Source organism: Rhizophagus irregularis, chromosome 17 (genome assembly GCF_026210795.1).
Source record: "Rhizophagus irregularis chromosome 17, complete sequence".
NCBI lineage: Eukaryota > Fungi > Glomeromycota > Glomeromycetes > Glomerales > Glomeraceae > Rhizophagus > Rhizophagus irregularis.
The window spans coordinates 4265532-4280495 of NC_089445.1; the positions used below are offsets into that span (position 1 = coordinate 4265532).

Consider the following 14964-nt stretch of genomic DNA (forward strand, 5'->3'; position numbering starts at 1 on the left):
CCTATATTATTTAAGATAAAAAAATTAGTTAGTTTAAATATATGTAAATATTATAACAATAAGTAATAATAGAATTAAATAAATAACTTACTCCCTATATTATTTAATAATTTTTTAAATAAAGAAATTAGTTAGTTTAAATTATATGTAAATATTAAAACAATAAGTAATAATAGAATTAAATAAATAACTTACTCCCTATATTATTTAATAATTTTTTAAATAAAGAAATTAGTTAGTTTAAATTATATTAAATATTATAACAATAAGTAATAATAAGAATTAAATAAATAACTTATGACTTACCAACTAAAATAAATTACAAAATAATTTTTTAAATAAAGAAATTAGTTAGTTTAAATTATATGTAAATATTATATCAATAAGTAATAATAGAATTAAATAAATAACTTATGACTTACCAACTAAAATAATTTTTTAAATAAAGAAATTAGATAGTTTAAATTATATGTAAATATTATAACAATAAGTAATAATAGAATTAAATAAATAACTTACTCACTATATTATTCAATAATTTTTTAAATAAAGAAATTAGTTAGTTTAAATTATATGCAAATATTATAACAATAAGTAATAATAGAATTAAATAAATAACTTGCTATATTATTTAATAATTTTTTAAATAAAGAAATTAGTTAGTTTAAATTATATGTAAATATTATAACAATAAGTAATAATAGAATTAAATAAATAACTTACTCCCTATATTATTTAATAATTTTTTAAATAAAGAAATTAGTTAGTTTAAATTATATGTAAATATTATAACAATAAGTAATAATAGAATTAAATAAATAACTTACTCGCTATATTATTTAATAATTTTTTAAATAAAGAAATTAGTTAGTTTAAATTATATGTAAAATTATATCAATAAGTAATAATAGAATTAAATAAATAACTTATGACTTACCAACTAAAATAAATTACAAAATAATTTTTTAAATAAAGAAATTAGTTAGTTTAAATTACATGTAAATATTATAACAATAAGTAATAATAGAATTAAATAAATAACTTACACGCTATATTATTTAATAATTTTTTAAATAAAGAAATTAGTTAGTTTAAATTATATGTAAATATTATAACAATAAGTAATAATAGAATTAAATAAATAACTTACTCTCTATATTATTTAATAATTTTTTAAATAAAGAAATTAGTTAGTTTAAATTATATGTAAATATTATACAATAAGTAATAATAGGATTAAATAAATAGCATACCATCTATATTATTTAATAATTTTTTAAATAAAGAAATTAGTTAGTTTAAATTATATGTAAATATTATATAAATAAGTAATAATAGAATTAAATAAATAACTTACTCCCTACTATATTGTTAAATAATTTTTAAATAAAGAAATTAGTTGGTTTAAATTATATGTAAATATTATATAAATATTACATAATAGAATTAAATAAATAATTTACAACTTACAATCTATTAAATAAAGAAATTAATTAGTTTAAATAATATGTATATATTATAACAATAAGTAATAATAGATTAAATAAATAACTTACCTTCTATATTATTTAATAATTTTTTAAATAAAGAAATTAGTTAGTTTAAGTTATAGGTAAATATTATAACAATAAGTAATAATAGAATTAAATAAATAACTTACTCCCTATATTATTTAATAATTTTTTAAATAAAGAAATTAGTTAAATTATATAAATAATATAAATATAGATATCATATAACTTACACCCTGTAGTATTATTGATTATTAATTTGTTAGATAAAAAGATAATATAAAAGTATTTGCTGTAAATGATATATATTACTTACAATCTAGTTAATTAAATTAAGAATAATTAGTTGAATTATGTAAAATATTAAACAGATATATATAATATATATATTGTAACTTACCATCTGTAATATAATCAATTATTAAATAGTTGTTTAAACAAAGAATTTAGTTATTTGAATGTTATGTAGAAAAATAAAGTACTAAAGATTTAAATAACTGATAACTTACCAACTACAGTATTATTAATCATTAAATAAATTATTTAGTTATATGGAATAAAATAAAAATAATGAGTAATTCATTATTATATTAACTTACAAGCTAAACATTTAATATAATTTTTATATAATATAGTTAGTCTAAATTATATTTGTCGTATTTGAATTTTTTATAAATAAAAACTTAATATTTCAACTTGTTTGATATACCTTTAGATTCCTCAGCGTCAAATTCCTCAATACTACTACTTTCAGATTCTTTAGTGCCACTTCCCTCAAATTCTCCAGTGTCACTTTCTTCAATTTCTTCAATATTACTGGAAACTAGTTTTGTTATATTGCAAATTTGGTTTAATTTATATTTGATTATTTACAATTAAGTTATTTTTAATAAATAAAAATCTTTATATTTCAATTTTTGTTCTGTATATTATATTTACCTTCAGGTTCTTTGGTATTACACAAAACTAGTTTTACTATATTGTAAGTCTGTTTTAATAATTTTGAATATTTCTAATTTATATTATTATTCATGTTATATGCTTTACCTTTACCAATACATTGACCCATTGCTATATCAAAACTCTTCTTAATTGAAAAGGATCTTTTTTTCTTTTTTTTTTATTATTAAACGCCTTTATTGGTATGAATAAATATGGTAACAATATTAATGCAAAATGCATTATGTTGATCACGAGTACAAGATCACAATTTTCGGTTACAGCACGATCTCCCGACGGATGATTTCCGACAAGTTTGGCCGGAGTTATGCAGTAAGAGCACGTGATCAAACGGCCAGCGTTAGGCTGTCGGGAAAATGTCCTGTCGGGTAAGCGACACAAAACTATTTTTATAACTTAATGAAATGATTTACGCAAAATATACACAATTTTTTTGCTTATACACTACCTAGACAAAAGTAGCGGACCTTTTATTTTTATTAATTACTCAAAATTATACATAATAATAATACTTGAAATTTTAATATGTGATAACATAGACTCTAAGGAACATATATTCAAAATTTCATAGTTCTAACCTTCATACAACTATATTAATTAAAAAAACTTATAAAGGGAAATATTGACGATTATCTATAAAATTAAATAAATAGTCTGTTATTGTCTATTTATTTAGAATTTGCATAATAATAATAACAGAAATTTTAATATGTAATAGTACAGAATTTTGATTAATGTATATACGTTAAATTTTTTTTATCTAGTTTTTGTTTTTATATGAATTATATAAAAAATTGAGAGAAAATTTAATTTTTAAAAACAACAATACTGTATTTTCACATTCTCAAAATTTTACATAATAAAATACTTTAATTTATATATTGTTTGAAAGTTACAGCTCTGGAAAATAAATATTATATATAAATTTTTATAATTTATCTTTCAAATTAACAATTAGTATCTAAAAAAATAAAAATCATTCACTTTTTTTTAATTTGACGATCATCAAGAATTTTTGATTTTTTTAATAAATACAGCTGTATGAAAATTAAAAGCATAAAAATTTGACTCTATGTTCTTTAAAGTCTATATTATTACATATTAAAATTTCAAGCATTATTATTTTATGTAATTTTAAGTAATTAACAAAAATAAAGGGTCCACTATTTTTGTCTAAGTAATGTAACAATTACCAAGCTTCATTTTTTAATTAATATAGCTATGTGAAAGTTAGAAGTGTGAACCTTTAAATATACATTCTTTGGAATTTACGTTATCACATATTAAAATTTCAAGTATTGTTATTATGTACAATTTTGAGTAATTGACAAAAATGGAAGGTCCGCTACTTTTGTCTAGGTAGTGTATATGTTATGTTGTAGGTGAAAACGGAATCTATGTGGATACGGGATGTTGGCCAGAATTAAAGCATAGTGCCGGACTAAGATTTCGTAATGCCGATTTCCACCGGTATTCAGAAATATATATAGTACAATATAACTCTTAAGAATGAAACCATTTTTTAAACCACATTTAGGCACCTACATGCTAATTAAAAAATTGGTACGATTTCCACAAGTCAACAATTATTTTGTACAAGCTCTATCAACTTTATTTTGAAAACTCTGCTAAAAACCGAAATAGGAAATTCAGGTGTCAAAATTTTGGTCCAAGGATCCGCAAAATTAAGAAACTATGATATTATATCACGGGATATATATACACGTAGTGCTTCGGTTTTTAACGGATCGATCCGCGGTTTACTACGGTTTGGCATCGGTTTATTTGAGTTGGAGCTATAAGTTTGGCCAAAATTAATAAAATTTGTGGAAGAATAATTTTTTTAAATCTGACAAAAATTATAGTTTGACAAAAATAATAGAAAAATGTGATGCTAATCAACGGATCAATCCGGATCGAAGCACTACTATATACACGAGTATAAGCAATCATCTCTTGTCTAGTAGAAATTTTCTATTTACCATATCATTGATTTATTATAATGTTTATTACTTAATTCACCAAATTGAACTTTATGATTATTATTTAGATAGATTTGGAATCAATGTAGTCAATAAAAGACTCGGGTATAAGCCGTACAGATTTAGTTGATACCTTAACTCCAGCTGTAATTATTTCAGATTTTTAATGCCGGTCGAACTACTGTATTTATGAAATATTTATTTATTAGAAGTTATCATTTATGTTCACATGATTAGGAAGCTAATTTGTTTTGCAAGAGAGAAAAGATAAAAGAGACAAGAAATTTACAAAAGGTATCACTATGAATATAAATCAAAAAAATTTATAATTTTAGTTTTAATTTTATAAAAATAGTTCGCTTATTCCTTTGACATACTGTATTATATTATACTGTATTATATTACACATTTTTTTTAATATATAAACGTTAAAGGGCTAACGCTTCATACTTTATTTAAAAAAATTTGTGATTTAAAAATTCAAATACATAACAGATAACGATATTGTGAGATAATATGAAATTTACGAGATAAAATATAGAAAACAAAAATGAAAATATTTAAGTATATATATAATAAAGGACGTTAAAAAAATACTTGATATGGGTTATTGAAAATTTCAGTAAGATTTTTTAATTGTCTGTTTAATCTCCTCTTCCTGGAGTACCAAACGTTTTTAATTTCATTTCTGGAACGTAACCTTTCAAATACTTTTTCCATGTTCGATTGTAAAGTCTTCCATGGAATTTTTTTGTTATTATTATAGGAGAGATACTCTTCTACCCATTCGTAAATATATTCTTTTTCTCGATGCGTAAAAGGTACGTGGATGGTTAAACAGACTAAAACAAAGAAAAAGTTACTTCAAAGATTTTTTTCTTTATAAAAAAAAAAGATTTTTAGTTATAATTATAATAATTTACTTACGTCTCGGATCCAACTTATTCCACCAACTACATTTTGTGGTTAATAAATTAATTTAATATGTTTTCTTTAAAAAAAAAAGAGAGAGAAACTTAAAAATTGGTTATTAACTTACGAATGACAAATTTGCCTGGGACTGTGTGGAATAATTTTACTCAATTCCACAAAAGGGCTTCGGTTTACTCTTCCGTACCTACTCCATTTATCCATATAGAGAGTTATAATTCTCTCATTCTAAAAAAAAAAGTGTTAAAATAAATATAAAATTAATATCTAAATTTTTAATATAAATTGCTTTAACATACATTCGGGTCAATTCTACAAATTGTTCTTCGTTGACGTGGCATACTTGTTAATTTTTAGTGAACGAAAGGTTAGTGAAGAGAATGAAGAGGATTTACAAAAATTTCTAAATGCTTTCAGTTATTCTTATTATATTTATTATATATCAATTTTATCATATATTTTGTTAATAATATATTATTAACATAAAATGCAGTTCAAGTCAGTTATAGAAGTCGATTTTAATATACAGTACATATATTTAAATATTGATTGAATTATCCCTTTGTGTAAGTGAAAAATTTTTTTTTGTGAGTGGGTAAAAATAAAAATAAAGTTATTAGGTCTAGATTGTAAAGAAAATATACATTTTAAGACAGGTAATAGATTACTCAATTTAGTTCAATGAAAAAAATTTCATCATTCATAAATATTCGAAATTTCGAATTATTGCTTCTTGTTTTGATAAAATTCCCGAAATGATCCGTTAACATAAAAAAATATTTACTATAATTTGGTTATAAAATTACTTTATCTTTAAATTAGATACAGTATTTCCGATAAATATGATAAATATTATAAAAAAATTCCATGATACTATTCCTAATAAAGTATATAAAGTATTATTTTTTTTTTCACACACTAATCATCTGATCAACTGATATGTTTTTCAATTATTATGATGGTACAGAAAAAAATTAAATTTATTTTTTTATATTTTTTTTTTAAAACGTGTTTGAAATTTCTCCTGATATGATATCTTAATATTGTTATATACAGTATGTAATATATTATGTATATATTGATTCATGTTCGGTAGATGCGGAGATTTGATCCGATCACGATCAAAATGAATGCGATCTGATATAGAAAAGTATGATCTATCGAGATATTATTTTTATTTTATTTTATTTTATTTTAAAAAAAGGTCGAATTCTTTGTGTTTTCTTTCAATGATATACAGTAACTCTTAAATGAAATGCAATATAAGCGAAACCAATATATATGTATATATTGTTCTTTATTGTAATAATATACTATACTAACAGTCGATGCAAGTATGAAATAAACTACAGTGTATGCATCCCTTTGAAATTCTTTTAACAATATAACTAACGAAGTTTTTTCAAAAAAAAAGATGATAGATTATCTATCGTGCAGAAAAACACAAGCTTATCTGTAATTAATTAATCAGAAAATATCCAATATCCTTGATCATATCAACTAAAAATTTTGGGGAATATAATTTTAAAATGTATTTATTTTGAACAAAGATAAGGTTAAAACTGGAAATTCAGGAAGCACCAGAAGTTACTTGTGATAAATAATAAACAAGGTTACTTTTTTGTAATGATTTATTGATTGTAGAACGAAATCTTTTAACGAATGAATTGAATTATAATATAATCAAAATATTTATGATGATTTTAATAAATAAATAACTAAAATTGTTAAAATATAATTACTTGAATAAATTATTAGAATTAAGAAATGATATGATTTGTGACAGTTATGAATGATTACAGTATAATATAATCGCTAACTAATATCAGCATAGTTTGTGTTTGAAAAAATATGGTATAACTTAAAAAGTTGACCTTAGATCTGATTAGTATTTCAGTATGCATGACATATTACAACGTTTAATTTTGGGGGCCCAAAATTTTTTTAAAAGAGCCCAAAATCTTTTTAAAGAGCCAAAAGAGCATATAATTTTATCGATCAGTCCCACAAATTGGTATAGAAAAAAGCCAATAAAAAACGGTTCTTAGATATCTCGTGACTTTTAATTTCCTTCGTTAACGAAAAGACGAAAAGTTTTATTTATATTTTCATAAAAAATGTAAAAAATAATACATATAATATATATATAATTCCCATAATGAAATAATAAATAGCGTAAATAACATAAAAACATAAATATATGAATAACATAAATATCATAAATAATGTCAAATAAAATAAAGTATATATATAATTCAAAAACAAACGAGGGTAAGAAAATACGAGTATACGACATAAAGCTTCAATAAATAAAAGGCATAAATTACAAATATCATAATTTTCCCATTTGTATAATTATATTCTTAATCCTGACTAATTTCTTTTCACGAATTAGTTATCATAATTTAAAAGGAATGAAATAGAAATTTTTGAATACCCATTTTGATTTTTTGGAATAAGCAATTCATCGGAATTAACATGATGAAAAATGAATTTACGTTCATCTTCTTCAGAATCCAAAATTTTCACTTGTTCTTGTTCTTGTTTTTCGGGTCCAGTCATTTCTTGTTCTTTAACTTGTTCTTTAGTTTTGATACTTCTCACTTTTAGTCCTTTAAGTTTTCTCAAGTAACTCTTCTTTCTTGAATTCCAATAGTTTTTGATCTTGTTTTCAGAGTGTTGCTTACCAAATTGAATTTTTAAATCTTTAATTACATATTTCCAATGAATGACTCCAGTTACAGTTCGATGTTCTCGAATCCATTTAATAATAAACTTTTTTTCTTCAAACTCCAAAGTATCAAGGCATACTTATCGTAGCACAAAAAAAAGATTTTTTTTCTTAAAAAAGTGCAAGTTTTTAAAAAAAGAAAGAAAAAAAATTAAAATTACTTACAACTTGGATCAAGATAATTCTTCCAGCTAAATTTAATTATAAAAAAAATGTTTTAAAAAAAGGAAAACAAAAAAACAAGAAACAAAAAAAAAATAATAAATTTGTAACCTACTGGGAAGCAATTTGTTTTGGAGTATATTTTGGGACCAATTTACTAATCTTCACGAAACGATTATGACGATTTTTCCATCTTTTCATACCGTACGTGATAAGTTTATTACTCTTTAAGAAAAAGAAAGAAAGAAAACAAAAATTAATAAAATTTTTTTTACGTGGTAATATAATATTGTAAAATTTATCTACATACAGTTTCATCGAATAACAACATTTTTTTGAGATTTGAAATGAGGAATTAAACGAATAAATTAATTTTTTGTGCGGAATTTATATAAAAAAAAATTTTTTATAAAATAATAAAAAAACAACCTTATTTTTTTGTGAACAGTTTCACGAAATTTTTTAATTGTTCCCTTTTGAGTGAATCTGTTGTATATCTTTACTATTTATGACATTGTCACACCGTACTCTGATTGACAACAAACAAGATATAACCAATAATAAAAATTGCTTGCTAATAACTTTTTTTTTTATATTAAATGATTTACATTAAAAAAATAAGGAGTTCATAAAATATAAATTACAAATGTTGGTTGATATAATTAATTCATCGGTTTATCTAATAAATCTATTTTAATTACCAAAAAAATCTCATCATTTTTTCATTTAAAGATAAAAAGTGTCATAAACAAAAAAGTGCCCATTTAATAACTCGTGTATATATTGCACTTCTTACAGTACAAATATAAATACTGTTATAATTATTGAGAACTCTGGTAAAAAAGTGATAAAAAAAAATTTAACCATTTAGAATAATATTATATAATCATTATGTAAGCAATTTTAATCCCAAAATATATTAAATTTCTTTAAATATTTATATACAATATATGTCATCATATAACGTATGTTATTCAAGATTATTTCTACATTTAACCCGTCAAAAATCCATCGCTATTATATATCATAATCTTTTTTATTATAGAAAGACAGATTTTCTATCATTTATTTTATAATCTTGAATTACAGTCAACTTTAAATTCGATATTATCTCATGCGATCTTATTATATAATGATTAATTTACCTAAATTCGGTAAATAAGTTGAAGGTGGTTCAAATAACAATTGATGTGGCTGTAAATTTCGTGAATTCTTTTATCCAAATTAATATATCTTCTTAACCAAATTCTGGACAAAAATCGAAATCATATGATTTTGTGAAATTATTAGCGATTTTATATTACGCAATATATATATTCAATGAAAACCATGTATAAAATTATCAAAACGGGTTTTTTGGGGGGCGTTCTAAAAAATGGTCACCAATTTTTTTTTTTTCAGGGTATAAAAATTATTTTACACAAAGGCTGAAAATTTGAAATTTCAGAATTGAAAAAATTTTCATCATGTGAGGTTACGCAGATAAGTTATTACTAAAGTTTTTTTCTTTTTTTGGTATAACAGATTATTCATCGTAATAGTTGTATTACGTATCACGTATGCCCCTAAATTTTAAATCATGTTTGTTTAATTTCTTACGTGCATGAAGCTTGGGAAAATAACGCGCCTAAGTTAATCATGTCCTTATAAATATGATTCGGAATTTTCCTAATGAAAAATTTTACTTTTGTACTATCTATCGCGAAATAATTGGTTTACATCGATCATTTCCATTATTGTCACTACGGAATTACAGTACGATTCACGATTCTTATGTTCCGGTTGTACAGCTTCATTTTCAACCCTTAAAAATAATTTTTTCAAGCGTAAAATTATTTTTCTTAAAGAGATATCATAAATTTTATAAATAATATCACAAGAAATTATCGCTACAACCATTAAAATTATAAAATAATTATTTATAATAGCCAACTGCCAACTATAAATTTATCAAATACTCAAAATGTAAGAATATTTATTATGAAACAAAATTCTTATTATTGGGAATAGCAAATATATATAATAATTATTTTATGCTGCGTATGAGTCTATTGTTTTAAAACATTAAAGAACAATGGACGTTTTTATTAGGGGGTTATTTATTTAGCAAATATTTGTTAACATATGAACTATATTTTTGGAAAAATCTGTCAATCTTCATGATTTATATGCTGTGTAACATTTCTTTAACCAATATTTTATCATGATTCAAGTAATAAATGATCCGAAACCGCTTGTGTAATTTTTTCTTGATTATTAAAAGTATGCACTAATGTTACTTGTGATCAAAACATTAATATGATCTTCTATAAAGCGTAAAATTTCGACTTGTCTTATATATTGAAAAAATTATTTTTTTTACAACTAAATTTTTCTGTTATTTATTTTTATTATTTTCTATATTTATACAACACGAAAAAAAAATTAATAAATTTTATTGATTCAAAAATTTAATTTATCAATACAACTTTTCTAAAAATATTCAAGTTATTATTAACCAATGATATACACATAAAATATTCTAATTTTTTTTTTTTTTTTAACTTGGACCTTTTATAAGTTTTATTATCATTACTATTATTACTATTATTATTATTATTTATATTATTTACCTAATAGTAAAAATTACTTACGTTTATTTTCACGATAAAATTTTTATAAAAATTAGTATTTTTTTATAACGTTAATTTTTTATTAAAAAAATGGTTTGATGTAAATTCGTATATCATTTATGAATATTCAAAAAAACTTGAAAGGATGTAAAACTGTACGAAATTTGTCATGATTTTTTAAAATCGGTGAGAAGCAATTTATTTCTCAACTTTCTTGTAAAGTAAAAGTTATACCGTTCAATAAAAAAGTACACGTTAATGATCTTTAATTACTATTTATTTTATTAGGTCAATTTAATTTAATTTACATGAACTTGAATCTTGGAGTTATCGATCTGAAAATTAGAGGATAACGAAGAATTCGTTGAATAATATTCATTAGAAAGAAGTTTGACTTATATGCGAAAGAAGACTTATAGCCTTTTCCGAAAATATGAACTTATTGGGTATTAAGGCTTTAAAGATCCACCTTATTTTATATCTGAACTTGAGAAGCCATATAAAATTCACTAAGGTATCGTCAAATTTTATTATTCACTCTTCTTTCTTTACTAGTAATTAATGTTTTATTAATAATTTTGTTTTTCATGGAATGGAATGCAAAATTTTTATCATTAGCAAATATTCTCTAACGAAATATTACGTATTACAAAATTGGATGTTGTCCCCATTTTGAATATAAGTTATATAAATATGATAGTGAAGAATAACAAGTGAGTAAAAAAACATAAGAATAGCGATTGTAAAGATCGTGTTCGTTCATATAATATATTTACATAGTTTTTTTTTGCAAAATTCTTTTGTTAATCTATAACGATTGTGAGCTAATATAATTTCTTTTAGAAAAAAAAAGATTTTACAGTCCTTTAACTAGGAATGGAGATTTCATCTCGGTACGTCTTCCATTCTACTTCAGTTCTTCTGGGTAAATTAAAACTAGGATATATTTACGCAGGTAGTAGAACCTCCCTCACTTACCAAATGGGCCTTCCTAGAATATCATGTAATGATCAATTAAAAAATTTATTTTTTGATTTGTTATTAAGTAACGACTAAATGACCAATCTATACTTAGACTAAATTTAGTTTGCTTTTTAAATTGTTAGAACAGTTCCTAGAGTGGTTAATTTAATATTAGTTGATTATTATAAGTTAAACGGAGGTTACGGCACATTACGCCATTTCGTCGAAGCCATTTCGACGAAGGGATGTTTCGCCGAAGCTATTCACCGAAGAAATGTTTCACCGAAGGGATGTTTCTCCGAAGGGATATTTTGCCGAAGGGAAGTTTCGCCGAAGGGATGTTTCACCGAAGGGATATTTCGCCGAAAGGACGTTTCTCCGATAGTACATTTCACCGAATCTATTTCGCCGAATCGTCCATTTCGCCGAATTCCATCTTACCGAATTCCATCTTACCGAATTCCATCTTACCGAAAATGGTAGCGATTAAAAATATTCATCACGCAATGAAAATTATTTTTAGAGATCCTTTTTTTCTAGGATATTATCACTTTAACATTCATAGTAACTGATATTAATTGTTAAGCAATAAATAAATAATTTTATTTTCCTGAAAAAACTTATTCACGAAAAAGTAAGTAAAAAAAAGATTAATGTATTATAAATAATGAAATAAATTTAATAAAAATCATTTTGTTAATTCAAAAATATTTCTAGAAAAAGTTTTCTTATGTACTATTTAGTATAAAAACGATAAAGAATAAATAATTATTCGGCGAAATGTCCATTCGGCAAAATATCCATTTATCGAAATGTCCATTCATCGGTAAAGTGGCTACGACAAAATGAAAGATGACTTCATGTGGACAACTTTAATCATATTGAAGTGCTTGCAAATTTACCATAAAAAAAAAAAGAGTTAATAACGAAAATTAAATAAATAGGTAAATGATTTAAGCGTCCTTTTTTTACTTTGACCGATAATGATTAATTTTTATTTAATTTAGAAATCTTAATTTTCTAGATCTTTAATTCATTAGTCTCGCTTCTTTAGCATTTGAATATTGATATCTTTAATAAGATTAGCCAGTATCATTAGTTCGAAATTCTACCAAAAAAAAAGGAGAAAGTTTCAAAATGGTTTTTCTGGAAGAAAATGGGTTATCGAGGATTAACTATCAGGACATTACGCAGAAACCCATTTCACCGAAGCTATTTCGCCAAAGGGAGGTTTCGCTGAACGAACATTTCACCGAATGGACATTTCACCGAAAGTACGTTTCGCCGAAACCCCATTTCATCGAAAATTTGCAGGAAAAGTCAATATCTTAGTAATGGAATAATTGCAATAAAAAAAAAAATAGGTACTGTAACTACAAGATTTTGATTTTTTGATACTCTTTTATATTGGCTTATTAATAAGGTTATGGCGGTTATAGCATAGTTTTTTTAATTAATGATTCTGACTTCAATATTAGTTTAAGTAGTATTAACACCGTGTGTTGGGCTTGAAGTTCGATCAACGTTGATCAATCAATTGATCGATAATTTTAATTTTTATTTTTATTTTAGACCTTGAATCTTTAGATGTTACTTCCAAATTAAGAAGGGACTATTATTATACTTGCTGTCGGAATTAATTATGGCATATGAAGCCTATACCGTAATATACTATATCGTCGTAATGCCGTAATTATTTAATGCCAAGTATACAAAAATTACACAAAGGAAGTAAATATTTTTTTTTATTTGATTATGCCGTAGATAATTTTTAATCCGTAAATCTATAATGCTGATCTTGATGTTTTGTTAGATATTTAAATGGTAAAATCCATATTTCGTAATGCCGTAATTTCAATTCGGCAATTCAGACGGCACTTATAACTATTATCTAAATTATTCTCAAGAAGTCTAACCCCAAAGAAGTCGCCTCGCTCTCCGCAACAAAAGACTTGATATTACTATAGGACCTAAGGTGTAGTTCAGGGTGATCTCGAATTATATATATATATACGAAGGGCTTCCATGACTATGGCACCAGACGTTCCACTATTAACAATTTCACCCACACTTCTTCGAACAATAACGTCTGATCCATATTCGATAAATCTCCTCCTTTTTTACAATATCTAATACAGACGCCGGGGCTATCACAACTGGCACCATGAGTGCAACGGTCGGGGTCACTTCCTCCGGCATACCAAGTTAAAACAATGGCAGTTCCTCGTATTAACCTTACCGCTACAATGGGCATAGAGATGAACATGTGAAACTCCGTCGGAAATTATTTTGATGAGTAAAATAGGCTCTGCCGGCTCATCTAAGACGAAATAACAGGGACAAAAGATATATAAGACGAAGAAATTGAAGAAGGATCTCAATTAAAACGAGAAGAAAATAAAAATTTAGAAAAGTCTAACAGAAAAGTTACGGATTATACATGGAACACATGGAACGTTATGGAATAAAGGTTCCCCAACAAGAAGAATCATCGAATAAAGATAGACTAATTCTTACATCATGATTCATGACTCCAACTGAGGCGGAAGTGCCAAGTAAAGATGACAAAAAAAAATTGAAAGGTGATTTTATTTTTTTATTTTACGTAAATAAATCCAAGAAATTTAGTGGCGCATATGTTCAGATCTTATGTGACCTTAACACAAGATGTCTTAACACGTGCTTTTTCTCGAACATCTTTTTACATAGAAAGTTAAGATTTGCTCGAAGGTGATGCTACCTGAAAGTAAAAAGAGAAGTATTTCGGACCGTGGTTTAGAAAGTTCCAGATAGTCCTGATTATGCAAATACAACTATGGAAACGGAAAAGTCTCACAAAATTCTTATGAATTTTGACGTTAAGAGCTATAAAATAATCAAGAACGCTAGTGATTGTCACCTTACCAGAATTAGCGTAGAATTTTGTCATAAACCGATGTCTTGATATAACATATTTTTAGGATTCAACTTTTAACTAAGTTAACTTAATATTTAGTAAAATTTTAATTATATATATATATATAATATCTGCGCCTTGCCATTTCGGTTTCACATACAAGTGGATTCTTATTTTTGCGCTCCTTTGTTCTTTTTTTGTTCTTTAACTTCGTTTT

At 24.1% G+C, this 14964-nt stretch overlaps 3 protein-coding genes across 3 annotated transcripts; all 3 read right to left on the bottom strand.

Moving 5' to 3' along the window:
- Positions 1 to 5038: 5038 nt before the first annotated feature.
- On the bottom strand, positions 5039 to 5724 carry OCT59_009614 (uncharacterized protein; the record flags this gene model as incomplete). Its single annotated transcript, XM_066133702.1, has 4 exons — positions 5039 to 5295; positions 5381 to 5406; positions 5493 to 5611; positions 5683 to 5724. The coding sequence occupies 4 exons, from the start codon at positions 5722 to 5724 to the stop codon at positions 5039 to 5041; spliced, it is 444 nt and encodes a 147-aa protein (XP_066000118.1).
- A 2050-nt stretch (positions 5725 to 7774) lies between these two features.
- On the bottom strand, positions 7775 to 8607 carry OCT59_009615 (uncharacterized protein; the record flags this gene model as incomplete). Its single annotated transcript, XM_066133703.1, has 4 exons — positions 7775 to 8193; positions 8280 to 8305; positions 8392 to 8501; positions 8587 to 8607. 4 exons carry the CDS (start codon positions 8605 to 8607, stop codon positions 7775 to 7777), a joined length of 576 nt encoding a protein of 191 aa, XP_066000119.1.
- A 5273-nt stretch (positions 8608 to 13880) lies between these two features.
- Positions 13881 to 14105, bottom strand: OCT59_009616 (uncharacterized protein; the record flags this gene model as incomplete). Its single annotated transcript, XM_066133704.1, has 1 exon — positions 13881 to 14105. One exon carries the CDS (start codon positions 14103 to 14105, stop codon positions 13881 to 13883), a length of 225 nt encoding a protein of 74 aa, XP_066000120.1.
- Between the last annotated feature and the right edge of the window lie 859 nt (positions 14106 to 14964).